This window comes from Sprattus sprattus (genome assembly GCF_963457725.1).
Source record: "Sprattus sprattus genome assembly, chromosome: 8".
Lineage (NCBI taxonomy): Eukaryota > Metazoa > Chordata > Actinopteri > Clupeiformes > Clupeidae > Sprattus > Sprattus sprattus.
The window spans coordinates 15145554-15172004 of NC_137927.1; the positions used below are offsets into that span (position 1 = coordinate 15145554).

General features: G+C 41.9%; 3 protein-coding genes and 1 pseudogene across 5 annotated transcripts; 3 read left to right on the forward strand and 1 right to left on the reverse strand.

Moving 5' to 3' along the window:
- Nucleotides 1-313: 313 nt before the first annotated feature.
- On the forward strand, nucleotides 314-3672 carry drd4b (dopamine receptor D4b; the record flags this gene model as incomplete). Its single annotated transcript, XM_080843951.1, has 4 exons — nucleotides 314-556; nucleotides 1145-1257; nucleotides 1381-1970; nucleotides 3458-3672. 4 exons carry the CDS (start codon nucleotides 314-316, stop codon nucleotides 3670-3672), a joined length of 1161 nt encoding a protein of 386 aa, XP_080700077.1.
- Nucleotides 3673-6616: 2944 nt separating this feature from the next.
- sirt3 (sirtuin 3) lies at nucleotides 6617-10038 on the reverse strand. Of its 2 annotated transcripts, none has more exons than XM_080844016.1 (8): nucleotides 9810-10038; nucleotides 9531-9633; nucleotides 9270-9440; nucleotides 8875-9107; nucleotides 8653-8753; nucleotides 8390-8551; nucleotides 7821-8033; nucleotides 6617-7289 (listed from the first exon to the last, which is right to left on the reverse strand). In XM_080844016.1, the coding sequence occupies exons 1-8, from the start codon at nucleotides 9883-9885 to the stop codon at nucleotides 7278-7280; spliced, it is 1071 nt and encodes a 356-aa protein (XP_080700142.1). In that variant the 5' UTR covers nucleotides 9886-10038; the 3' UTR covers nucleotides 6617-7277. The 2 variants fall into 2 exon arrangements, with proteins under 2 accessions (XP_080700142.1, XP_080700141.1); XM_080844015.1 differs by having other exon boundaries at nucleotides 6617-7292.
- Nucleotides 10039-11323: 1285 nt separating this feature from the next.
- On the forward strand, nucleotides 11324-16730 carry LOC308369160 (26S proteasome non-ATPase regulatory subunit 13-like; annotated as a pseudogene). Its single transcript has 7 exons — nucleotides 11324-11345; nucleotides 11889-11953; nucleotides 12164-12281; nucleotides 15651-15713; nucleotides 15809-15887; nucleotides 15960-16094; nucleotides 16605-16730. The product of its transcript is annotated as a 26S proteasome non-ATPase regulatory subunit 13-like (transcript).
- Nucleotides 16731-18907: 2177 nt separating this feature from the next.
- Nucleotides 18908-23713, forward strand: jph3a (junctophilin 3a; the record flags this gene model as incomplete). The annotated part of the gene is made up of 5 exons (XM_080844163.1): nucleotides 18908-19289; nucleotides 20652-21417; nucleotides 21616-21740; nucleotides 22100-23427; nucleotides 23633-23713. 5 exons carry the CDS (start codon nucleotides 18908-18910, stop codon nucleotides 23711-23713), a joined length of 2682 nt encoding a protein of 893 aa, XP_080700289.1.
- Between the last annotated feature and the right edge of the window lie 2738 nt (nucleotides 23714-26451).

The following is a 26451-nucleotide window of genomic DNA, read 5'->3' on the forward strand; positions in this document are numbered from 1 at the left end:
GATCATATATGTTCTGATATGAGTCACTGAGATTTTTTTTACCTTCTGAGGTATCGTCCTCAGTAGGTCCCTTCTTGCAAGTTGCCTATATATGCGGATACGCACTTCGGGTGACAGAGCTTGGCGGTTGTCTTTGGACATGTGCGCCACGGTCTTTCCTTGAAGAAAATGGACTTAAGAAATAGTGCACGCACAAGACATACACAAGGACCTTTCAAGAAATCGATAAGAACACACAAGTGGATTATATTGTCTCGACAACATCTTGGATGAATGTTTTCTGTCAACGGTCCTTGCGAGAAAGCGAAGAGCGATGTCCATCAACGTTACAAATTCCAACTGCTGCACGCAGCAAGCTGTCATACACTACAACTTTCCTGTTCTTGTATTTGGGATTCTGTTAATAATCGTCATTATTTGTGGAAATGCTCTTGTGTGTCTTAGTATTTACAAGGAAAAGGCTTTAAAAACTACAACAAATTACTTTATTGTCAGTTTGGCTGTTTCAGACCTGATGCTGGCTGTGCTGGTTTTGCCATTGTATGTTTATGCAGAGGTAAGCATATTTAAGGCTACAGTGAACAATCGACCAAAATCCACACGAATTTCCAGAATGTCTTATAACCTCCTGTAGATTTAAGCTCTAATTAAAATAATCTGTCGATTAAGAGCATGGCTTTCAGTACACTGGGTATGACACCATGATTGGATCAGTAGCTTGGCACTGGGTCCACAGTATCTCATTTGGTCAAGTAACCGTGGGACAGCTGTCTTATGCCTTATCTGTTTCTTATGTAATCTATCCATACCATTAAACCTGTGTTGTTTAAACACATTGGCCCTTCATTTCACTGGGAGATAAGGTTATGTATTTGGGAATTGATTTTCCACATCTCCCCATACATCCAGTTTTGGTACTGGGGACTCCAAATTGCAGCTTTTACTGTAGGCTATGTAGGCGTTCAAAGAAATTACTTTAATTTTCTAATTTGCATTTATGAATCACATTTCAGAAAAAAATATACTAGAGCAGGTGCATGATGTATAATTTGGTCTGTTAGAAGATTTAGTTTTATATGTATGTGGTTTGTGGAAACAACAGCCATCTCACATTTAAGTTTATCTTACTCAATGCTCTTCTTAGTTTCAGGGTGGTATTTGGTCCTCGAACATGATTGTTTGTGATGGACTGATGACAATGGATGTAATGCTGTGCACGGCTTCAATATTCAACCTGTGTGCCATTAGCCTTGACAGGTATGCATTTCACACACACACACACACAAGCGTGTGTTGAGGGTAATGTTTCCATCTAAATCCTCTGATATTTTAAGGTATTACAGTGTGTGTGTACAACACCTTCTACTCTTTATTTGGCAGGTTCATTGCCGTTGCGGTTCCTCTGCACTACAACCGCAAGCACGTTGACAACAGACAGATCATCCTTCTCTCTGCGACCTGGTTATTGGCCTTTGCTGTGGCCTCCCCCATTCTTTTTGGAATAAACAATGTCCCAGAGCGGGACACCTCGGAGTGCAAGCTGGAGGACGACAACTACGTGCTGTACTCCTCCATCTGCTCATTCTTCATCCCCTGTCCCATCATGCTGTTGCTCTACTGCCGCATGTTCTACGGCCTGCGCCAGTGGGAGGAGGCCCGCAAGGCCAAACTGCTGAAGAGCATCCAGACCTGCCAGAACCTGCAGCAGGCCTCAGCACTTCCGCAGCAGGAGCCGCAGCATCCACGCCTTCCCCGGATCATTGCGAAGGACCTAGCCCAGGCCAGGCTGGAGGAGATGGACGATTTGGCCGCGCCAGAATTCTCGCTCCCTCCCGAGTACAAAGAAAGGGTCATTAAGACGGTGTCTTACCCGAACGTCACGTACAGCCCATCGCCCCGCAAGAAGAAGAAGGGGGCCAAAATGAACGGGCGGGAGCGAAAAGCAATGAAGGTCCTCCCGGTGATTGTAGGTAAGTAGACACTGATTTACTGCTGATGTTGTTATAAAGTAGTTCAGCTTCATGCATCATTTTAAAATGGTAAAATTACTACTTTATATAGTTGGACACAAGACAACTGACTGGTAGTAAAAAGGATCGTATGCTTCTGATTTATTCATAACTCAATTCAATTTAAAAGTATACGTTGTTGTGGACATAGTTCACATGTCAATAGCAACTGTCTTTAAGAAAAGTTCTTCTCTTCCTTGCCAATCAAATTTCCCCCAAAGAAAGCAAATTTTGACTTGGCATGGTAAAAGTTGAAAGATCTATCTACTAAATCTGACCTCTCCAACAATGTGAACTGTGTTTGAATGAAATGAGGTTAAACAGGGACACAGCACCAAAGATTGACTAGGGTTAACACAAGTGCACAACAGCGACATTCACAACCAAATAGCTATCTATAGGCTTAAGCTTTAAATCTAATTATCACATAATCTTTGTATGGTCTTGTAATCTAATTTTGCACTTTCAGATGTTAGCTCCAAGCTTAAGTATGTCTGCATTTTTCTGTTCAATTTCTGGCAATTATCATACTTTTTCTGAATTAACACTAGTTTTACTGAATTGAGGTCTGTTTTTAGACAGCACAGCATACACAGTACAGTCATTTAATGTGAAATCCAGTTAAAGTATCATGGTACACTAGAAGGTGATTAATGACATCTTAAAGGATTGTTAAAAAACTACTTAACGCTCAGTTTACACAGATGGCGTTAGGTTGCAAGAGGATGTTGTCACAACTGAAATGTAGTTATTCGTCCTCAAAACTCTAAGTCCGATGTCACATTCGCTCTGTGTCATTCAGTGTCTAGTGTGCTCATGCTTATTTTAACAGTTCGTTCCAACAGAATATTTAAGTGCCCATGTTTCTCCGCACCAGCAATATCTTCAAGGTGTACCCTGGTCATCATAAAAAATGCAATATGCCATACATTAAAGTAAAAAAATAACTATATTTGGTTAATACATATGTAGCAATTAACATTATAGCCAAATAAATATCAGGACTGTTCTCATAGATGAAATGTTATGTATTATGTCAGACATAACTATGGTAGCTTGTGCAAAAGACACTGGCTTGTATTACACTTTGCTGCTATTAAGGTCTGGAAGAACTTATTACCTCATTAGATGCTTACACGTCAGGTGATGAAATCTCTGTGTCTAAGTCTGTAAGTGGCACATTGTCACATGAGCAGCTCTAGTGGCTGAGAGTCTGAGCACATAACCCACTAAAATAAGTGAGGTCTTACTTCCTGATATCCACGTCTATCAGGTTTAGAGTTTGTGAAAAGCACCTTGTTTTTTTTTTACACAGCACCCACCCTATTTTTGCAGTATGCAACAGTATGCGTGTGCGTTGTATGGTAGAAAAATGTCAGAGTCAGAGCTTTTTTTCAGTGTTTCTGAGCAAGATGTCAACCCCCCTGTCCGTCCTTCCCTGACTGCAGGTGCGTTTCTGTTCTGCTGGACCCCCTTCTTTGTGGTGCACACCACCAGGGCTATGTGTGAGTCCTGCAATATCTCCCCCTATCTGATGAGCACCGTAACCTGGCTGGGATACATCAACAGCGCTCTCAACCCCATCATTTACACCGTCTTCAATACAGAGTTCAGAAAGTTCTTCCGCAAATTTGTCTTCACATGGATATTGAGAAGGACCTAGCCCAGGCCAGGCTGGAGATGGAGGACTTGGCCTCCCCAGAATTCCCGCTCCCTGCCAAGTGCAAATTTGTGCACACATGGACGCCAAAATTGCAGTTGGATCCTTGAAATGATGAAACTGCATTATGTACTGTAGGCCAGATATTCAAGTGCTGTATGATGATAATTGTTCTGTTCACTTGCTTTTGTACAGGTGGATTACGTTTGCTATTATTTTTTTTTACGTTTGCAACAGCAGAATGTATGTTTGTTTGTTAATGGTGCCTACTGTTTTCTCTCATCCACGTTTTATGTGGAAAGCTACCCATTACAGATTACAAGAAAACAAGAAAATGTATCAGAAAAGTGTTGTCCTCACAAGGAAACCATACCTAAGAAGCATTGTTTTTCATTCATTGTGATTAGTAGCGCCGTAGACATTTCTGATTTGAATAGTCTTGATTGATCAGTCAAACAGCCCTGCTGTCCCCAAACTTAATTTATTGCGAGACATCTCCATGCACATTTTAAATATTTGAAGCATTTACTGTTGAGATAAAAACACTACAGACCATAACGTGTTGTTATTAATTTATATGGGAATGTCATTTTCCCCCTTCAATATTCAGCTGCTCATATAAAAAACATCAAATACTCTTTTAGGAATTACTGTCATCAGCATGGTCTGTATGCTTCAGTTTGTCACATAATTAACTGTAGGAGAAAACAGCAATGCATATCTCTCTCAGCAAGTCATTGACATTGATAACCTTACAAGTTTAAATATCATTAATTTAATCTTCTCTGAGAAATTCCATTTAAACAAAGTAAAAAAAAAATATTATTTTGCATTGTTGTTTCATGAACCCCACATTGTAAAAAAACATCTTATTTAGGAAGACGCTAAGACAAATATGAACTCAACAAATTAATTATTTATTCAGTGCCATGGAATGGTTTAATACATTTGACCATAAATCCAACACTTGTTCTGTTTGTGTAGGAACTTTCCATTTTAGGACATTCCTGTCCTCTGTGACATTAATCCTGGATAATGATTGAATAAACCAAACTATGACTCATACTCATAACTCTGAAGGTATGAGAGACGGAGACAACTGACATATTTTTGTGCATTGACAAGGAAGACGCAGGGCCAAAGGATTTTTTTTTTTGATTAGCAGTAAACAAGAGGGATATTCATCAAAAGTTCTGAGATGGACTCTACAGCGGCCCTTAAATAAAAGCTTGAATTTCCCTGTTGAAATAAAATACAATTCTTACCAATTGACAGCATAGCAGGCATTCATTTACCTAACAACTGTGTGACCAAAATGGTAGGCATAATTAAACCGAATGGGTTGTGAGTGCACTTCCTTATGAATGCTTCAGAGAGTCTGCCAAAAAAAGTATTTTTTCTTCCCATTCCTTTTTGGATTGAATAATAGATGAAAGTACTTCAAAATCCATGTGAAGGTGAAGCAAGGCAAGTCCAATGCTTCTGCATCCTACTTAACACCCCACGTAATGTACTGTGGGCTGGTACTCTATGCTGTCTCAGAATCATTCCCCACAAGTCCATTTAGTAAGAAGACTAGTCATATGTTTGGGGGAGAAGCAAAAGACGTGTCAATATTGCCTCTCTTTATGCACATATAATTAATTAGAGATATGTTAGGCTACAGAAATGGTAGCATATGTACGTCATCATTATATATAAAATAATGTGTGAACTGCTACTGTGAATCCACTGTGTTCTTCAAAAGGCTGTTACAGTTCTTCATATATTAGTGGTTTGGACGTTTTTTTTTTTCAGGGTACTTCTTGGCAATTGCCAGCAGTTAACCAGCATGCTTGGCTCAACTAAGACTCCAAGACTCCAAGACTTACGACTTATTAAGGGAAGTGGTACAACACGATTGCTCAGGCCTACAGATGTAACTTAATGTGAAATGATCCCTTCTAGCTGTACACTGGTTGTTTTGCTCCAAATCTGAAGCCAAGCATTCAATATTTTCCAGTCATATGTTAAAGGGTGAAACAGACATGAATTAATTACACTCAAGGAACTGTCTGAAGTTAATCCAAAGCAATACAGAAGCTTTTACTGTACCTTTCCATCAGCTTCTGGTATGATCAATTGTGCCTCATTAGGTAGGAACCATAGATGTCCTGCAGACACATTTCTTTTTTGACGTTAGAGAGTATCAGAGGGCTGCCAGCCAGATGTGTATTTGATCAAGCTGTCAGATGTGTATTTGATCAAGCTGTCAGGTTGCAAATCAAGTATTCTTTTTACTCAGGTGCAATTGAAACCAGTAGGGAAATCTAGGTCAGTGCATGTCTTTAGCATCGGTCTTATTACTGACCAATTTTTGGGATAAGAAATGTGACTTAAACAGCAGGCCACCTCACCCTGCCTCAAAACCAATGGCACACCTTCTGTATTTGAATAATGTATAACTACTCTCTGGAGTCACATCCTGTTTCATGTAGTTTGCAAGACAAGCTGTAGATCTAATCCAGTTTGTTACATTTAGGCTTTTTTAATCATGATAACATTTTTGCTAATTATCAGTTTCAGTTTGACCAATTCCTTGCTTGGCATAGATTATGTGAGCCGTAGAGCGCATTGACTCCACATGGTAATATTCTCCAGCTCCGTAGCTCCTCCTAGTGGAGATGATAATTATGAGGCCCTTTGGCTAAAGGGTCAGCTTTCACTGCGTTGCTGAGGTTTTATGACGTAAGTAGAAAAAATTCTCATAAAAGACTGCTCAAAGTTATCTCCATGTCTCCTATGTTAAACCTACATAAACACAAGACCAAAATAGAATCTTTATTTGTTTGGCTAGCTTGGAAAGCACTACAGACTCCAGCATGCCAAGACAGTGTATAATACCTCACACTAAAAATGTTTCAGGGCATGGCTACAAGGCAAGAGGCATTACCCAAATAAACCCACTGCACACATGCTGCCCCACCATATTTGTGCAGAAGAAATGAAGTGTCAGGCTAAAGACAAAAAGACTAAAGGGGAGACTTTGGCTTCATGAAGAGCATTTTTAACCCCTTTCGTAGGAGGATTAAAAAATGAACACCTCTACACCTTTAATTCATGTACATACAACATATATTAAAGAAACAGATCACTACAAAAATTCGAATAAAATGATAAAGTATCTCTAATTTTAAAGCACACCCCCATCTGGAAGGAAAGTGTCTTCCTTCGTTTACTTTAGGTGGTAGAAGGATTTTCAGAGCGGCAACCCATTGCAGTGCTCATAGCTACTAGCACATGCTTATAGGCATGTCCATAATACTTCCCAAAGCTTCTAAGGTTACAAACCAACATTACAAAACACAAGCAAAGGAACAGTACTGTGACGAGCCCCGTTAGAAAGATTTTGATTTACTAGCAAGGTGAGCCTTCACATCGTCCCATGAACAATATAGACAGATACAAACAAGAGTATAGAGGATAATTCTGTAGAACAGCCCTGCCCCTAGATGTGCAAAATGAGGATTACAGTGAAACAGACCAAGTGATTGGATCCTGATTTTAGGCTGGTACCCATTGGTTGGCAGATCCTTCATGGATCAGAGTTGAGACCGACACTGGGTATCTCATTCTTCAATCTTCTTTTGTAGAGAAAAAACAAACAGACAAAAAAAGTTACCATTCTCTCAAAAGGAAACCTGCCCCTCCCTGACTGGATTTTCTCTGAGTTAAGCAATTTTCAAGAAAATGTGTTTAATGTTAACAAACCCTTTCTATCTCAGAAAAGTGGTCCTATGCCTTAGATCAGGAGATCCTAGACATTTATTAAAACATCCTAGATGTTAGGGGTTGCAGAACAATGTAGGGTGCTGAGAGAGTGCATATTATAAGAGAGGACCTGGGACCAAGTTCATTCAAAAATAAAGTCGAGCGAGAGGGATAATGATAATATTAGTTACTCAGACCTTACACAAGGTGCAGTCTCTCCTTTTGTTACAGTACACATTGAGTTTTGCGAAAGGACACCAAAATTCATGCCGTCATAATTTATGCTATTAGACTGCAGGGGGAAAAGTAACCAAACAGAGACTATCTATATTCTCATAACTCTGATGTGAAATCATTAGACCAAAAAAAAAGGAAAACATTTGAACACTTCAATTTCCCACCTTGTTTGTCTCAGCAGCACAGAGTGCTTTCAGCTCCTCTGTCCAGCCCAGTGCGTCAGCCAGCTTTGACACCCCACTAACCACATCCCCAAGTTCACACACATCGGTGCACCGTGGGGATCCCCACGCGAAGGGACCCACCGGGTCTCGATTGATCAGCAGACGCGGCACTGAGCCCCGCACCGCACTTGCCAGGCTGGCAAATGGCTCTACCTGCAGGTTGTAGAGAAAAGAATATAGGTTTTAACCAGGTCCTCAGTTCAGTACTTTCTGTGGTCCACAACCATGGTTTAACTGGCTAATATCCATCTTCATTGTTAATGGAACCCACATTTAATATATACTTTCTTTAAAGCCATGCTTAAACAACAAGGACAACCAAGGTGAAAGGGTCTTGTGACTGCATTTCAGGTATGTATCCAATCACATAGACCCACTCAAATCACAAGCCCACATTACAAAAAAAGTCTCAATATAATTTGAGAGGAATTCAAAAATATATGTGTGTATTGTCTGAACTTTTGCTTACACTCACCATAGAATTCAACATAAACTCTGCTTCAGCTCACCTCTAGGGAAGTACCCATAATGATAAGCAGGTCAGCCATAGGGAAGTCTTTGAGGTACATGAAGAAGTTCTTGGGGAGCTCTTCCCCAAAGAACACAATATCAGGCTTGATCACTCCCTTACAGGTGGGGCACTTTGGGATGTTTCCCTTCATCACATCGGCCTGTTCAATCAAACCCATAAGATTTAATAACAAACAAGACACAAGACTTGTATGACAGAAGAAAAAAATGGAAACATAAATATGTTATTTAAGGCACTGACATGCAGTTCTTCTCCTTTATAGTCCCTTCTGCAAACAGTGCAGGTGGCAGTGGCAAACGTTCCATGTGCCTCAACCAGCATCTTGGGGGGAATGCCGGCAACTTGCATCAACACAAACACACACAAACTATTTATGTATAGATGAGTGCATTTTGTGTCCAAAGATGCAGCTGAAACATATGCAGCTCAGTTATGAATAACATTTTGACAATGAAGACTTACTTCGCTCCAAGCCATCAATGTTTTGGGTGTACATTCTTAATAACTGTCCCTTGTCATGAAGAAGACGAATAAAATAATGGGTTAGGTTGGGCTGGAAGTTTCCTGGATACAACTCTTTGGCCAGAGCAAAGAAGGGCTTGGGGTTGTGGTGGAAGTAGTTGATTTCGAAAATGGCCTCTGCATAAGGTAGGTTGTACTGCTGAAGGTTGTCATAAAGACCACTGCCAGGAGATCTGTGGATGAGAAAGACTAAGGGGTTGATTTCACTTCAGGACTGTGTACTGTAGTCCAGGTTCAAAGGAGCACACAACGTCTACTCTGTGACATTTTTACATCCATCTTTTTTTCTAAGAAGAGGGTGAAGAGAGGTTCGGCATCGATGAAGGTGTGCAGACCTGAAATCTGGAATGCCGCTAGGTGTACTGATCCCTGCTCCTGCCATCACCACGATCCGCTTGTATTCCTGTTCCTTGATGCCCTTTGCAATGTTCTCAAGAGTTTGTTGTTTAGAGCTCCCACCACTTCTCCCAAATATTCCTCGAGACTGACAATTGAGAAAGCTTCTCCTGATGTGTAATAGGATCAAGTTTAATTTTGTTCTGGTTTATTTAAGTATAATACTTCAATACATTCTCCATCTTACCAGCATAACTTACCAGATTTGGATAGCATTTGACGAGATGGCTTTTCGGTCTTGTTGAGTGACACACCAACCATGTGCTTTTCTTCGTGCATAACTCAGATGTGTTGGTTGACGTTCTAAAAAGATGAGAGCATCCACGTCAATTCCTTGATTAAATTAAATTAGATTAAGGATACCCTAGTATGAACTTCACACTTAATATCCAACTTGTTGTTTCATGAACATCACAACTTAAAGTCAACACAGCTTAAGAAACATAGCTAGCTACCGTAATTGGACCTAAAACACTAACCTTTGGGGGTAGACCATGTCCTTATTATGTGTTGATAAAAACATAACCTGTACTGCAGAACTGCTGTGGCAGACATGAGTAAAATCCACTCTATTGCACGACAATAAGTCGCATAGGTCACATCTAAATAGGAAAAATAAGAAATGCCTGTATATCACTGAGTAGTTCTCTATGTACCCTACGCTTGCAAATCCTGTACAGGAAGGCCCGAGGTTGTGGAGGACATGCTGTTCAATGCACAAGAAATAAACATCGTATGATTGGTTGCTTGATATTAACGTCAGTGACCGTAAACCTTATAAAATAAGGTGAAAAGAACACAACATCAAGGAAGTTGGCGTACATCAAAGTATTTCACTGTTTTCAGAAGGTATAAACTATTACAAATAATAATTACAACAACAACAAGATAATTACAAAGCTTCGCTATCATAGTTTTTCTGATTAGGCCAGATAAAAAAAAGAAAAACTCAAAAATATGTTGGGCCCAGATATAGCGTGTTTTGTGGTATTATCTGAACAACCACATACACGAAAAAAAGAGAAATTTGTCTCACAGGCTATAATGCTGAGAAAGTAATAGGTAGAACTGATAGAAGTTGGACTCGAGTTTATATTTGCTCTGGAAAACTACCCAAAGTAGACCTGACATTAATCTGATAGCTGGTTAGCGAGTTAGTAGCGACATATTTGTCTTAGATAAGGTTTCAAGATAAAAGCTGCTGCAAGGTACCTCAAGCAACAACCGAGCATCAGTGCAACCCCTGAAATGGCGGCTGAGTAACATTCACTGGAGGACCTATACTATGAAGTGAGGCATCAGCGTTATTCTATCTGTCAATCTGTAATGGTAAACTAACAAGGATTGCTACCTACCAAACTTGGGAATGCCAGTTTATCAGTTAACACTGACAAGTTGGCTTGTTAGGACTTGGGCTAAAAAGTAGCCTTACCTCAGCACATCTTTCAAGCAACTTCAGTTGGGGAATGGAAAAGTCTTAAATTCAGCTATCCCAAACAGTCTTTTATTACAGGAATAGCTAACGTTAAGGTCAGGATCAGCTGGATAAGTAACTAGGATAATGTTACTCTGCAATCAACTGACCTGTGAAGTTACCTGGTCTTGGTCATAATTTTTTTTTTTTTGCGCCCCTAATTATGTGTGTATTTGCATATCCCATGGCACCTTCTTTGTATCAGCATGTGTGCTTTACTACCAAATGTTGAACGTTTGAACTGTTGTCAGGTTGTGGCACCAGTTGACCCTTGGTGGAAATAAGTCTGTATGTACGTAGTCAGACAGATGTAGAGTAAGTATTTAATATATTTATGCTGCATATAAAATTGTCGGTACCAAACATCATCACCAAATAAAAGACTTGATGTTATAATAAATAGTATTCTCTTCTTGATGATTTAGTATTCTCTTTCTCTATGATTTATCCAGCAAGTACAATTGCTTTGTTGGGAACCATGTTCTCTAGTACAAAGATGCTTTACGCTGCCTGGGTTGTATGGATATAAAAGACATTCCAGGTAATTATAATATCTGCACAGTATTAACAGTCGCCTGAAATCCATAATAAGCACGCCATAATTGACAATGTCTTGATGAATGATCAGGTTAAGTCATCCTTAAAATGACGTTGGTTTGCTGTAACCTCACTGACTCAATCAAATTGTGCTTGATCAAATTTTTGTCATGTTGATTGATCTGTCAACTTGCCGCATATTATTTTCTGTTGCACCTGACAAGGCAGGAATTTCACAGGTGGCACAGCAGCTTTGTGTTAGTAGTAGCAAAGAGAACTGGTTAAAAGACTATATGAAAACTAGACCTTTAATAAGTCATCTTTGCTACATATTTTTGAGGGGATTGAGAGTAAAACAAATATGACCTACTACCTACCTATCTACCTACCTACCTACCTACCCACCCAATTATTAACTTAAAACCGATGCAGCAAGTATGGTTATATTTACTTGATAAATGGATGTTGATAAGCTAGATCTGTGATCGCCTTTGCTGGAGCTTTGTAAATATTGACTCATGCTTTATAATGTTTTGGTAAAACCCAGAGAGGGCAATCACCCAGGGGCTTGCTGGACTATTAGGAGAAGGTGTCTACAACTTTGGTGAACTTTTTACCATTTTTTTTAGCTAGTGGTACTATTGTTGTGTTTTATGTGTTGTTGTGTTATATGTTGTCCCTTGTCGCACCAACAGGAGCAGCACTCCAAATTTCGTTGTATGTGAATACAATGACAATAAAGGGTTTTCTATTTATACTTATTTCTATTTACTGCATCATTGAAGGAAGTTATCTTGTTCACGGTTGGCTATCTGTGTCTAGCTCATGCACCCTGTGTTGGAGACTCTGAGGAACACGGACAAGCAGAGGCACCCTCTATGCCTTCAACTGAGGAAATGGTGAGAAGTTCCAGGCCCTGAAAACAACATGGGGCCAACAGGTGACGTCTGACTCTCTCTGGAGACAGCTTTGATTTGCATTGACAATTATATTGATCTGAGTTGCTCAGCTGGCACAGGCAGCATACAAACAATAAAGATGTGTGTGGGGAAATTAGTAGAAATCAAAATTTGAGCCAGTAATTTCAGTCGCAAATGCCACATGAATAATCTTGCTAGAAACACTGGGGAATTCCATGGGGAGAACTGATTGGCTGATGGTAGGAACATCAACCATGGTATGCTCAATTCAGGTATGCAAGCCAAACTGTAATAGGCTGCAGGCAGGCTAAAACATTTGTGTCCTTGTTTAACATCAGGAAGAAATTATTTAAAAAAAAAAACAGTGGTGCAAGAGGTACAGTGTGTAGTTTTTGTAGAAATTAGTAGAAATGAAATATAGTATTCATAAGTGTGTAATTACCTGTAGCTAAGAATTGTTGTGTTTTTGTTAGCTTGGAATGAGCCATTTATGCCTGCTAAGAGAGTGGATCCTCTTCCACTGAGTCTGTCATGTTGAGCTGCCATGTGTCTGCAGTAGCCTAGAACTGACAAATCAAAACACTGGCTCCAGCTTTTCTATGGCATTTGATGGCCGCCCACCATAGGTACTTGCACGCACATGTAAAAGGAAGGGCATTCAGCTGGTTGCAATTCAGCAACTTTACCACAAGATGCCACTAAAAACTACACTAACTTTAAGTAAATGTTGGAGTTGAAATATATATTTTTAAAGGGCTATTCTCAAGCATAAAATGTATTTGAATAAGCATACGTTGTGATACCCTGGTCTCTATCGTATTAAGACTATCTCTCACTCCGTTACATATTGTATAGGGAATCGACCCAATGGATCAAGTGACATGGATACTCTTTAAGACACACCGGTTGCACTGGCCTCGCCTTTATAGTGCAACTTAAGGCACCTGTGTTGGTGTGGGACTTTTACTTTTTGTACTCTCTACTCAAGCACAACGAAGCCGCTTACCAAGTAAGTAGTGGAAGTCAGAGGCAGCCTCCCGGGTTGTAGCCCTTGTTGTTCTTGTTCCTCGCAGGTGGTTCCCCGGGCAGTTAGCTCCAAAGGGCGCATCGCACTGGGGCTTACAGGTTCAGACGTGAGCCTACCTTCTCTGATGGCGAATTCTTTTTGGATTGCAGCTCTGTGAAGTGTAGCCTGCCTGCTCTGCACTGGGGGCCGCCAACACCAGGGGCCCCAATTATCTCCACATTCCTGACTGTATGCTAGCCCTAGCTACTCCGCTCCCACTCAGATTGAGCTGAGGCCTGGAAAGCATTAGGGACAACCCAATGGCTCTTTTCAATCATGACCCAGGGCTACCTTTTGCAATTCTTCCTTGTCCCCCTTTATCAGCATCTAGTCCTCAACCTGCAGTGCCAGACCCACAGCATAGACAGGTGTCAGAATCAGAGGTAGCTACACTCCTCTCCAAATGTGCCACCAAGGAAGTGGAGCAGGCTAATGCAAAGTCCTGATAGGTCACACAGTTCCTGTGTAAAACCCTGAACTCCAGGACCGCGACGGTGTCCCTGACCACAGAGCAAAAGAAGACTTTTTAACCTTCATACAACGGTCAGCTGGAGGTTTTGTTTCCGCCTGATGGGGCTGATAGCGACCACTATTCAGGTGGTCCTGCTTGCCCTTTTGCACATGTGGCCTTTGCAGCACTGTCTTCTCAGCCTGGGCCAGCACATCAATGTGCTCGTGTGCATGGCAGTTTGCCTGGCGCTCCAGCACTTTCTCCCACACCTGCAGGTCCATCATGTGCTGGTTCAGGCCTACATCAACTGGCAAGGGGTTGTGGCCTTTCCTGTGCCAGTTGTCCCACAAATTATGGACATGAACATTTCCTCTCTCTGAGGGTGACCCATGTCCTGGGTCCTCTGAACACTGCTGCAGATCAGCTATTCAGGGGAGGTCTCCAACCAGGAGAATGGAGGCTTCATCCAGAGGCTTCAGGCCAAGAGTAGCGAATCATTTTGCCTCCAGGGAGACAACGCAAGACCGAACAATTGTTGTCCTTTTCAAAGTGGAATGTATAGGGAAACTGCTAGTGAAGGGACACCAACTATACAGGAGATCTGCGCAGCAGCCGCATGATCAACTCCGTCTACCTTTACAAAATACTATTTCCTGAATGTGGCAGCCCTTAGCTTGGTGAGTTGGTGCTAGGTGCAACCAGACAATAACTTTTATTTTGTTCTCCCTGAAGACTGAGATTCTGTCCAATAGGTTCTCTGCCAGAGTATTGCCTGTAACCACTCTTCAGACAGCTGTGCGTCTGGCAGGCAGGCTTGAGCGACCTCCACTAAGACAGTCACGCCTGGCAAGGCTGGCAAACCTAGAGTAGCATCTGGCTCCTGGGCTACAGTGAAAACAGTTGGGGGAAGTTTTTGTTGCGCAGCAGCCAATAAAGTTGTTTGGTGTTGCCTCTGACGGTTTGAAAATTTTAGGGCTATGGTGTGGTTCAGTCGTTTAAAAAGAAAAGCTTGGATGGCCTTTTAAGGGGTGGTTATTGATCCTGGTATGCTAGATATTTAATCCTGTGCTTACTTTAACATAATGACAGTTCTAATATAAAGAAAAGTGACTAGATAACATATTAGCTGGCTAGCCTTCTAACAAGCACGCTAGTCCGGTCTGTTACGCTTTTTTCCACGACACGCCCACTTAAAGCAAAGCGACCGTTTTACTGGCATGTATCCTTACCGTAAGGCAGCAGCTATCACGCCTGGTGGTGCTAGCTAGTCAAGGGGTATGTAAATAGTGTAATGGTGTGTCTTACAGAGATTCCCTGTACATATGGAATTAAGTAACTGAGTAATTGAGATAGTCTCAATGCGATAGAAACCATTTGGTTACATTGTAAAATGTCTTCTCTGAGTGAAGGGACTATCGCTTCACCTTAAGGGACAGTGTGTCGATCAATATCGAGCACTTGTCCGACACCAGCACAGGTATGTTGCACCGATGTGTCTGTATCCACGTCCCTTGATCCAGTGGGTCAATTCTTCACATATGGAATATGTGATGGAGTGGAGAGAGAGTCTCTCTCAGAGGACAAAGGTGAAAATGTAACTGAGCGTTTTGCAAGCATAATGGAAGTGTGCAATCTGACCACTAGGGGCTGAGTGAATGTGACCGGCCAAACCCTGCCCCTGGAGTTTTCCTCTTTCTACCCTTTATAACTTAAGTTAACTCTGTTAATTGATTCATTTTATGTTATGCCATTGCTCAAAAATGAAACAACATAATATAATACATATGGTATGTGTGTTCTTGTGTACAAAAAGGTTAACGTTAAATGCTCGCTATGAGAGCTAAAGGAGAATGGAATTTCTGGTTGTTCCAGCCAGACCTTGCAGCCAACGAAGCTAAGCTGAACCGAAAGATCCAACTGCTTTGTGTGATGGAGGTAAACCATATTTCTTTAAAAAAAAAAATAATAATTACCTTTTTTTTTTTCATGACTCTAAAATTACGTATTTTTCATTCTCGCCTCTGGCACAGATGACCTTAACCCGTCCAGCCAATAATCAACAGCTCACCTTTCAGGAGATTGTCCAGAGTGCTAAAATCCCAGTAAACGGTAAAAGGTAAATAGCTTTGTTATACTTTATCAGTTGTTATTGTTGATGGATAATTTGTGTTATAGTTTCAGGTAATGCATTTTGTGATTGGTCTCAGGATGAATTGCTGGTGATGAAGGCTTTATCAGTTGGACTGATCAAGGGCAATATTGATGAGGTAGACAAAAAAGGCATGGGTCCAACCAAGAGTCCTTGATCTGAATAAGGTAAGAGCTGTAAACTAAAGTTTAGATGTTTATGTTAATACTATGATTCGGCACAATAGTCAAGTTCATAATTGTCCCTTACTGAATTTACAGCATATTCTGCTTTTCATTAAATGAATTATGAAAATGATTTCTAAAAATTAAGTAAACCTTTTCCTCATGGAAGCATATTTATTTTTGTATTGTACTTGTCATAATGTATAGATTTGTATTAAATAAACAAATTATTTATTTGTGAATGAGGGGTCAGAAATGTAAAATGCATATCCTAAGTTTTCTTTTTTTACCAGTAACAGCTCAATGTGTACCCAAAGTTGAGATGAATCACTGAATAGACCAGATCTTTGCAGAGGTGGATCAAGCTGAATGTTAAATCAATATTATGATCAAATAGTCAGTATTACCCTAGTAGACTTAAGAATTCATAAAAACTAATTTAGCTGAACATTTTCTGTGTGGCCTAGACCTAAGTATGTGATATGATCTGAAAACTGATTGCTATGGTTCCAGATAAAAGGCATGCACGAGCGTCTGGAAGTGTGGTGTGGTGGTGTGAGGAGCATGGCGGTGCTTGTTGAGCATCGGGCCCTTGAGATCTGTTACCACAAACATCGGTTGCCATTCCTTGCACTTTGATTTCACAGTTTGCCACAATGTTCATGAGTAATGAGTAATCCAAATGTATACATTGCCATTTTTTTTTTTTTGCCTGTGAATGGTCCATTTGCCATTTTTCTGTTATGTGCATGTGGTATTCAATGTTGCCAGTGACTTGGAAAATAAAAACCTAAAACCTGAAATAAAAGTTATCTGAACTACATAGATGTCCTCTTTATTCTTTTATTCACTACCTTTGCTGTACCCACTGATAATGCTGCCAGGTAACCATTCCTGGAACACAGCATGAGATGGAACACCATTTATAATACAATGCTTTTCAATTAAATGCTCTATTTGAATAACCTTTTTATAACCATTTTTTGTATTAGTTTATTAGTTAGTCAGAAAAACTGATCAAAATGTTTCCTCACCTAACTTAATTGAGTATGTCAGTGGCCAGTGCCATCTGAATTGTGTTTTGATGTAGACCACTGCATAAAATGTATGCTGTTAATATGCTAGTAAATAATGATAGTAAAATACAGGGACACAGATTTTTACACTACATTTTGATCTTGTGTTTACCACGTCAGACATTATTATCTCTCGGTTTAGTTATATTTAAATTATGTGAATTGGACAGTTGGATGTACATTTCAAATCACAATACATTACTTTTCAATATTAAACGTGAAGATTTTTTTGATGTACAAAATGTCCAAAGTAATGAGTCCAAAGTAATAATGAGCATGAAAGGGTCACCGTTGCATTTGTTACCTGTGAGACAAGGAACATATGTCCAGATTCTTAAAGTAAAATCTACACCCAAAAACTGCCTGAAATAAAGCAATATCATGTACAATATCTGGTAAATCAAGGTAAATATCAAAGGCAAATACAGATTGCTAATTTATGATTTGGAGAACAATGTACAATGTTTTGTTTATTTGGGTGTTCCAGATATAGAAGAAAAGATATTAACCTATGGCAATATTCTATGTAAAATAACAACCAACCATAAACAAAACAATGCATCCCCAGTTAATGCATCAAATAAACAAAAGAATACCAATATCTGCCCTCATATTTTTGTAATGTCGTTTTCTTTTAACCAGAGGAAGGAGAGAAATTAGGCTACGTAATTAGGAAAAGCAGCATATGCCCACAGGGACGCAGTGGAGCTCAAATACAAACTGTGCTTCCAGTGGTTCAGCTTCTATCTCTTTAAGAGGGAGAGGGAGCATGTGTGGGGGAGGGGTATTGGCTGGGGTGGAACAGTCCTGTGTTGAGCAGAATCTAGACACTGAGCATCATATGGCTAGGATGGATATGGGTTAAATACAAATATCGGGATCTACAAACCCTAAAGGGGAAGACTCAAAAGATAGAAGAGAGAAATATTTGTGCTATTTGTGACTACCGCACAGCATCTTCTGAGGGAAAAGGCTTCACCTCCAGATCGCAGCAGGAGCTTGGAGGGGAAGGAGAGAAGAAGGGAGAAAAAAAAGCAAAGCAATGGAAGGAGGACTGCTCCAGACCTGGATGTAAAGGTTTGTACACAGAGCTAGTTTCCGATCTATTTTCACTGCATGCTACACATTAACAACAAATATACCTCCTTTGATATTTTTTTTTAAATGCCTGCTGTGGTGCAATTCTTCCTCCTGTATCTCTCCATTTATGTGTGCCGGTGCGGCACGCCAAGGGGGGCGATGTAATGTCTGATTGAGCGTATCAGTGCTGCTGTGTGGATCTCAGGCTGTGGAAAAAAACAGGCCTTGTTTGCTTCCAGATCTCCACAACGCGCGCAAGAGAGAGACACGGAGAGAGAGAGAAAGAGAGAGAGAGGGGGGAGCGGAGCCGAGGGACTCTGGAGTGGAGAGGGATCGAGAAGCTCACGATCAGCGTGCCCACGGGTGGAGGGGCCCAATGACAGGAGCAGCGATGTTCCAGTAGGCCCAGCCTCTCTTTGAGAGTACCAGGAGGAAATGATAATGATGAAGATGCTCTGAGAACTTTTCAAGATCAGCTTTATCTGACACAGTTCTTTCATAATTTCTTAATTTTTTTATATTTTTATTTTTGTAAGCTACGTCTTTCCCTGAAAGGAGCAAAATTAATCTCACCTGAACATACTTTACCCACGCCTGCCTTTGTCAATAAGCACTTGTTTTCCTTGACATTCTGAGGATTTGCCAAAACCTGTTTCATGCATGTCCACTGGAGGCAGGTTTGACTTTGATGATGGGGGGTCGTACTGTGGAGGGTGGGAACAGGGCAAGGCCCACGGGCGGGGGGTCTGCACGGGTCCCCAGGGCCAGGGAGAGTACGCCGGGGCCTGGAGCCATGGCTTTGAGGTCCTGGGGGTGTACACCTGGCCCAGTGGGAACAGTTACCAAGGCACCTGGGCGCAAGGTAAGCGTCACGGCATCGGCGTGGAGAGCAAAGGCAGGTGGGAGTACAGGGGCGAGTGGACACAAGGATTTAAAGGCCGCTACGGGCAGCTGGAGAGCACAAGCAGTGGAGCTAAGTATGAGGGGACTTGGAGCAACGGTTTACAAGATGGATATGGAACGGAGACTTACTCCGATGGAGGTGAGTGTGAACTTACTGTAACAGCCTTTCCTCATTATTTCTAGACAAAACTGAAATGTTGTGGATGTCTTTCCTATGTTCAATCTCTGAGTGTTATACCTCTGTGTTTTTTTTGTATTGCTACATAGCAGGGAGACACATATATGGACCAGGCTTAGCATTGAAAAGACCCCATTACTCCACTTAGAGCATGCCACAGTGTTGAATCAATGTGAGGCAAGAATCTCTGTAGTTCAATGTTGGGTAACAGTAAGTGACAATAGGAATTACACAAATCAGATACTGCTTTTTGCAATTATGTAAGACTGCAGTCAGTTCATGAATAAGCCCATTATAGGCATACCTTTTGCCAGTCTTTTTTTTTTTTACATGTTTGGCCTTATGGCTAACTCAACTGGTAGATATTAATACCTGCATACAGGGAAATAGTGACAAGATGCCTGTCCAACTTGGACCAAAATGGATCTTACCGTTCCACCATATCAGCTTACTCGGCTTCTCTGCATTGGTCTAAAGACGCCTCTGTACAGTAAATTGCCATGGAAACGTAGAGATAGCAGGCAGGTCATCATGTCACCAGAGAATGCTGTTCTGAGCTCTGATTGGTCGTTTGGCGATATTCGTGTCTCTTGCTGACTTAAGTGATGCCATGGTTGTTTAATAATTATTGTCGGAGAGGTGGATTTTCTGCATTAGTCGACGGAGGGAAGCACCCGCTGCAGGTTGATTCGAAAACAGGTCTCCTCGGTTTCTTTGCGTGCTGATTCATAACCGCCTAAAACACAACTCAGTTTAGGTGGAAACGCCTGTTTTGGCTACTACCAAAGACCGATGTAAAGCACCAAAGATGTGCCTTCGGAATGCCACCAAACATTCTACTTCCAGGCCTATATGTTTGCCTAATTAGGAGACTTGCACTCATTTCGATTATTTATTTGAGATGCCCAATTCATCACTGCACCGATCGATTAGTAGGTCTACTACAATACATTGGTGCTTCCGATGGTGATTCCACGTGCCTCCCTCAATTTCAGGACCTAGGACAGTTCATGGTTCAATTCAATAATGAGATGCCGGAACTGTTCGATAAGGCATGTGTAGAATGCTGTTAAAATACGTAAAAAGCCATAGCAGTTAAGTAGGACAGAGTGACGTAGGATATTTAGTGTTTAGATTTCATTTGGTTTGACAATTAAGCAAGAAAAAAACTTTGCAATGGCCATTAACATAACCAATGTCATAAAAGCCTCCAATTACAGTATCTAATAACTGTGTGTCGGCCTATTGGACCTGATATGCTTTCGAAAAGCGTTTCAAGTTTTCTTTCCCTCTAAAAAAAAAAAAAAACATTTTTCCTTCTAGGAACATACCAAGGCCAGTGGCTGGGGGGGATGCGTCACGGATACGGAGTTCGACAAAGTGTGCCTTATGGCATGGCGGCTGTCATTCTCTCCCCTCTACGCACCTCCATAAACTCCTTGCGCTCGGAGCACAGTGAGGGGCCGTCGCTGGAGGACGGCAGTGGCGGTGGGGTGGGCGGCGTGGTGGGGAGCCCCGTTGGGCGTGGTGGCTTTGTGCTGTCGGCGCACGGCGATGCAGACCGGCAGAGGAAGAGGAAGGGCCGCTTCCGGCAGTCCATCCTGAGTGGCCTGAAGCTTCGGCGCTCCGAGTCCAAGAGCTCCCTGGCCAGCCAGCTCAGCAAGCAGAGTTCCTTCTGCAGTGAGGCTGGCATGAGCACAGTCAGCTCGGCTGCCTCCGACATCAATTCCAACGTCAGCCTGGGCGAGGTCGAGCTGGGCAGCAGCGTGGATGCCACGGTGACAGAGATCTACGCCGGCGAGTGGAGGAACGACTGGCGGACAGGCTGGGGCGTGTGCCGGCGCTCAGATGGCCTGCGGTACGAAGGGGAGTGGCTGGCCAACAAGCGGCATGGCTACGGTTGCACGACTTTCCCTGATGGCACCAAGGAGGAAGGGAAGTACAAGCAGAACACTCTGGTAAGTGGCAAGAGGAAGAACCTCATCCCACTGCGCGCTAGCAAGATCCGAGAGAAGGTGGACCGTGCAGTGGAGGCCGCAGAGAAGGCTGCAGACATCGCTAAGCAGAAGGCTGAGATAGCACTGTCCAGGTAAGGACTGACTATGCAAAACAGGTCACACAAAGTCCAACGAAACCTAACTTGTGAGAGTATATACTGTATGTCATGATACAATTTTCAATTTCCACATTGTTTCTGTACATGCACACACACATAAAATGCAAAATAGTAGATATTGAGGTTCTGACTGCGTGGCACATGTGCAAATTGTCTTGTCTTGTCTCTAAGGATGAGCCACGCCAGAGGAAAGGCAGAGGCTGCAGAGGGTGTCGCACAGAGAGCCCTGGAGGAGTGCCGCCTAGCCAGGGTCATTGCCAAAGAACTGTCCCCCTCCTTCAATCATTATGGAAATGGTCAGTCCATCTTCAATTGTATGACAGAAGGGGAGAAATTCTCCAAATTAGGAAATAACAATGTAAAAGCATGCCATGTGTTTAACTGTTTGAATGTATGATTTACAAATGTAATTCAATTCATCTACAGAATGGCAGTGATCATATGTACAAAGCTCTGGTTTTAGGAGCCGAGCAGGTCAATTTTGCTCCCTCCTCTCAATAACGTTTGCCCATTCAACTTTCTCTTGGGTGTAGGGGTACTGTTAATGGGTTCTTAGTCTCACTTGTTATCCATAAGCTTTTATCTCATCCCAGCAGTATTGTAACTCTCTGACCTCCTAAGACTATTCCCTCTCATTTCCACTGCCTCTGCTTAGGGCTGGATTGCAAGAGGCCCAAGCATCAGGATAGGAAGGAGAAGGACATAGAGGTCATGTCCACAGGCACAGACAGCCCGGAGCTCTGCACGCCGGACACCACGCCGCCTGTCCTGACACCAGACCGCAGCCCGATTCTGAGCAGCCCCTCATCGCCACCCTGTAGCCCTCCATCGCACCGCACTCGAAACACTTGCTTTATGCGCCAGAGCGCCGTAGACGAGCAGGGAGGATCCGAAATCCAGGTTCTGGTAGAAGGGAGGGGCATGGATCACCTGAGGGGTGGAGGAAACGGCTGGACGGCTGACATGTATCCCACCCGGAGAGGCAGCAAGGGGGAGAGCAGTCGCTCCACCACACCGTCGCTACTGGAGGAGGCTGAAATAGGTCATATGAATGGCCATGAGCAAACCAACGCCAATCACAAATCCCGGGAGAATGTTTCTTTCAATCATAAGCCCATTGAGCACTCTCCCTCAGAGAAGTTGTGGGAACACAAGCCCTCCAATCAGAAGGCCTGGAAGCATGCACCGTCGAATCACAGGTCCAGGCAGTACATGGCCTCTAACAACAAGGAATGGGAAAATTCATCTTCCAACCATAAGTCCTGTGAGCGCGACTCTTCCAAACCACAGGTGCACATATATTCCAATCACAAGGCTTTGGGGCACAGTCTGCCCAATCACAAGAACCATGAGCACGCTTCTTCCAATCACAAGCCAAAGGAGTACATCTCCACACAACACAAGCCAAAAGATCACGCCCCTTCCAGTTACAATCCTCGAGAGCATGCACCCTCCTATCGCAAACCCCATGACCACATCTACTCCAACCACAAACCAAGCCAGCCCATTTCCAATCATGTTATGGGAAAGCCTGCCTTGTCTGACTTCAAGCCCATAGAACCAGATAGGGACTGCTCACCAGTGGGCGGCTGGGCTGCCGAGAACACCACCCAGTGGAGCCCTTCCCGCTCCCACCTGGTGGAGCAAGACGAAGAGAGAATGGATGACTACAGGGTGGAGATGAGGCTCCAGCCCCAAGACTCCTTTCCACAGCAACACTTGGGCTCAGGCAACGAGTCTTCGGCTCTCAAAGGGCACAACTCACAGAGACTGAGGCTAAGGAACCAGGAAAACAAAGACTGGGGTCTTTCAGCCAGAGAAGGGTCTATGGACTCGGTACAAATGCTGGACAGCCTGAATGTAGGGGTGGACCTGGAGGAGTGGCCACTGCACAGGGATGTCACCCTCTCCCCGCCCCTAACATCATCCCCTATCACACTGGAACATGAGGGGGAGCATCTAAACCTGATCAAATCAAACTCAGTAAGTACACACTGTACTGTCACTTAACAAATGCCTTTTTGCTGGTATTTTATCCACACTCCTGTAACAAGGCCAATATAATGTGCCAAGTCAAAATACTGCTAATAGGCCTAAATACAGCTAATTTATGAACAACTTAGCTCCTGTTAACTGTTAGTTCTAACTCACTGAGTAAACAACTAAATGCTCTCTTTTCTATTTGCAGGGCTCCAGCTCCATTCTAGTGGTCATGGTGATTTTACTCAACATTGGGGTTGCCATTTTATTCATTCATTTCTTCATTTAACATCATATATGGCCTGCATAATAATATTAGCATTGCCATGATAAATTGGACACAATTTTAGTTTAAGTCCACTTTTTGGACAAAATTCATTATTGGCTAAGCACTACATCCTCACAGATGTATTTAAGTATTTCGGTCACTGTTCCATTAGTTTTAGTGCTCTAACTTTGTTTTCCTCTCTACTCATTATAAAGGCCCATGTAAGGTATTGTTTAAGCTTTGCGATGACTACAGACATTTAGTTTTTTAAATATTAGAACTATACCTTATTCATTTGAACTTTTTAACTCTCTTATTGAAATATTTTATTTATTTTTATTTATTTAAATTTTTATTTATATTGAGAGGAGATTCAGGCCTGCTGAGCAGCAAGATAGAATAGCATAGTGAGATGGTCTCTTGTACAAAGACGTTGTAGCGCATGTAAGCTGGTCATGGGCAAATAGCACAGGATTTTGTTAGGCAGGCCAAGACTACATGATCCCATAGCTTTCCCATTTCTCCACACACAACATGCAAAACTACACCCCAAAATAATTAATTGTAAGAAGTATGATCTACTGTATCTGAAAGGGCTTCATCGTCATACTCTGCATTGGTAAGGATAAAATGTATAGATGTATGTTGTATTTGGGTGAGAGTGCACACCATTATGTTCACACTCAACACAATCCCTGCGTCATCAATATTATGATGTTTCAGCACAAGCTCATCAAACATTTTGTTGTACTCAATTCACAGCTAACACTCTGGCGCACCGTGGACCCCCCCCCCACATCCATTTACTCTATACCCAGTCTCCCTGAAAACACACACCACCTCACCATCCAACATTTCACACAACACAACGGAACATAGCTGGTGGAGTATTCTGGCTCACGCTCTGTAAAGTTTGAGACTGTTATCTTATGACCACTGCTTTAAAAATATATTATATATTACTCAACAGTTAGCATCTTTTAACAGTTTGCAAGACATCTTTGAAAATGCTGAGTGCCTTTTTACTTGAAAAATCATCCCAGCAAGCAGGCTTTGTTTAGATAACATCCTGAGGTCATAGGCTGGGGCATGGAACGATCTGTCTCTATCCCAATACATATTTGAACTGATTAAACTAGAAAAGGCTGTTTACTTTAGAGTTGGCTTATTAAATCTGATGAGCCTGAGGAGATTTTTACAGCATGTTTGTTAAGCCTGTTTTCTTCTGGTGTTACTCTGTGTGAATTTCTGCCTGTCTCTCTATCCAGCAACATAGGCGACAATAGGGACAACAGTGTAAAAATGCCAGCTTACGTTTCTCAGTGGAACCTGACTGAAATTATCTGAATACTGAATGATAAAACTGCTACTGTATATTTTATACTACTCACCCAGTGACATCATCATGTTGTGAAATCATTGCATGCCAAAGCATGCCTTTTCTTACTCAATGATTTATGAGGTTGTTTCCAAGTTATGTGGAAAATTAATAAAAATGTTTGAAGTTAATGTGTCTCTCATTTATCACATGACCTGTGATGACACGTGCAGTCTTTATGAGATAGTTAACTGTGTTTTTACCACATCAAGACAATACTGGTATATTAACATAATATTTTAAATCATTATCTCCCCTAGATGCAAGTGTAATGGAATTTGGCGGCAAAACAGCCATCATACTTGCCAACTGAACAAATCTCTGATTATTATGTGAAACAATTACCTGATGCTCTAAGACGGTGGTTGATAAAAGATGAGACTTCTCTCTAATTTCATCGATCATTTGTGCAGAAACCCTTTGGAAACAAATGGAACGTTTTAGAAACTGACATACAAAACGGCCAGAATGACAGAATACAATACAATAAATCAACAAATTACATTTTATTTCTTCATCTTGACCAGGGATCTATTGAGTTCTGTAATTTTAATATTTCAAGAATGTGTTAACTGGCACTGTTCTGTTTCCGGTGAGTGCATTCACAATGGTCTCTCGTCTCGTCGTCTGCAAACTTGCACAATATTCTCTCCAGTATTTTCGTCTTTGAAGGTACAATAATTAATGGCTCCTGATTTCATTAGAAATGCATGGCGATATTACGTTGCGATGTGAAGACGGGTTTCTAAAATGCATTGCATTTTTTTTTTTTGAGATTCTGAATACAGGGTGGCCGTGTTCGGGGGCTGGTCCACGGATTCGGATCACCATCTGGGCCGCAAGCCCTCGGAGAAATAGTATTTGCCCACCTACATCCTATTTAACCGAATTGCCATGGTTCATCGAACGGCGAGATAGAGGTAGGCAATCGAAACAATAACTATTTACTGTAAACCACCTAGACATTCCAGCAACAGACGAAACAATGTATCTAGCTTGCTGTGCAGCGAATGAAAAAAATGACGTATATGGCTGTGTTTTGCTCTACAGTGCAGTTATGTCCATAGTTCGTCTCATCAGTTTGCCTTCGAGAAAACAGTCCTTATACTTGTAGGCTAATTGGTCAAGCTTCAATAACCTGGTCACATATTATTATAAAAAAACGATAAACGTCTCGTTTTTGCTGAAATTCAGCGGTCTTGCCAGCACCATAGGTCTGTCTCGACGTTAGTGTACATTAGCCTACCTTCGTTATGTATATTTTCTTAATGAAACGTATTCGAGCGAATGCATGGCAAAAAGGTGACACTATTGTTTGTCTTAAAAGGAAAATAGGCCACTGCTAAGGCTTACGCTTTTAGAATCAGGAAGGCTAGTTCCA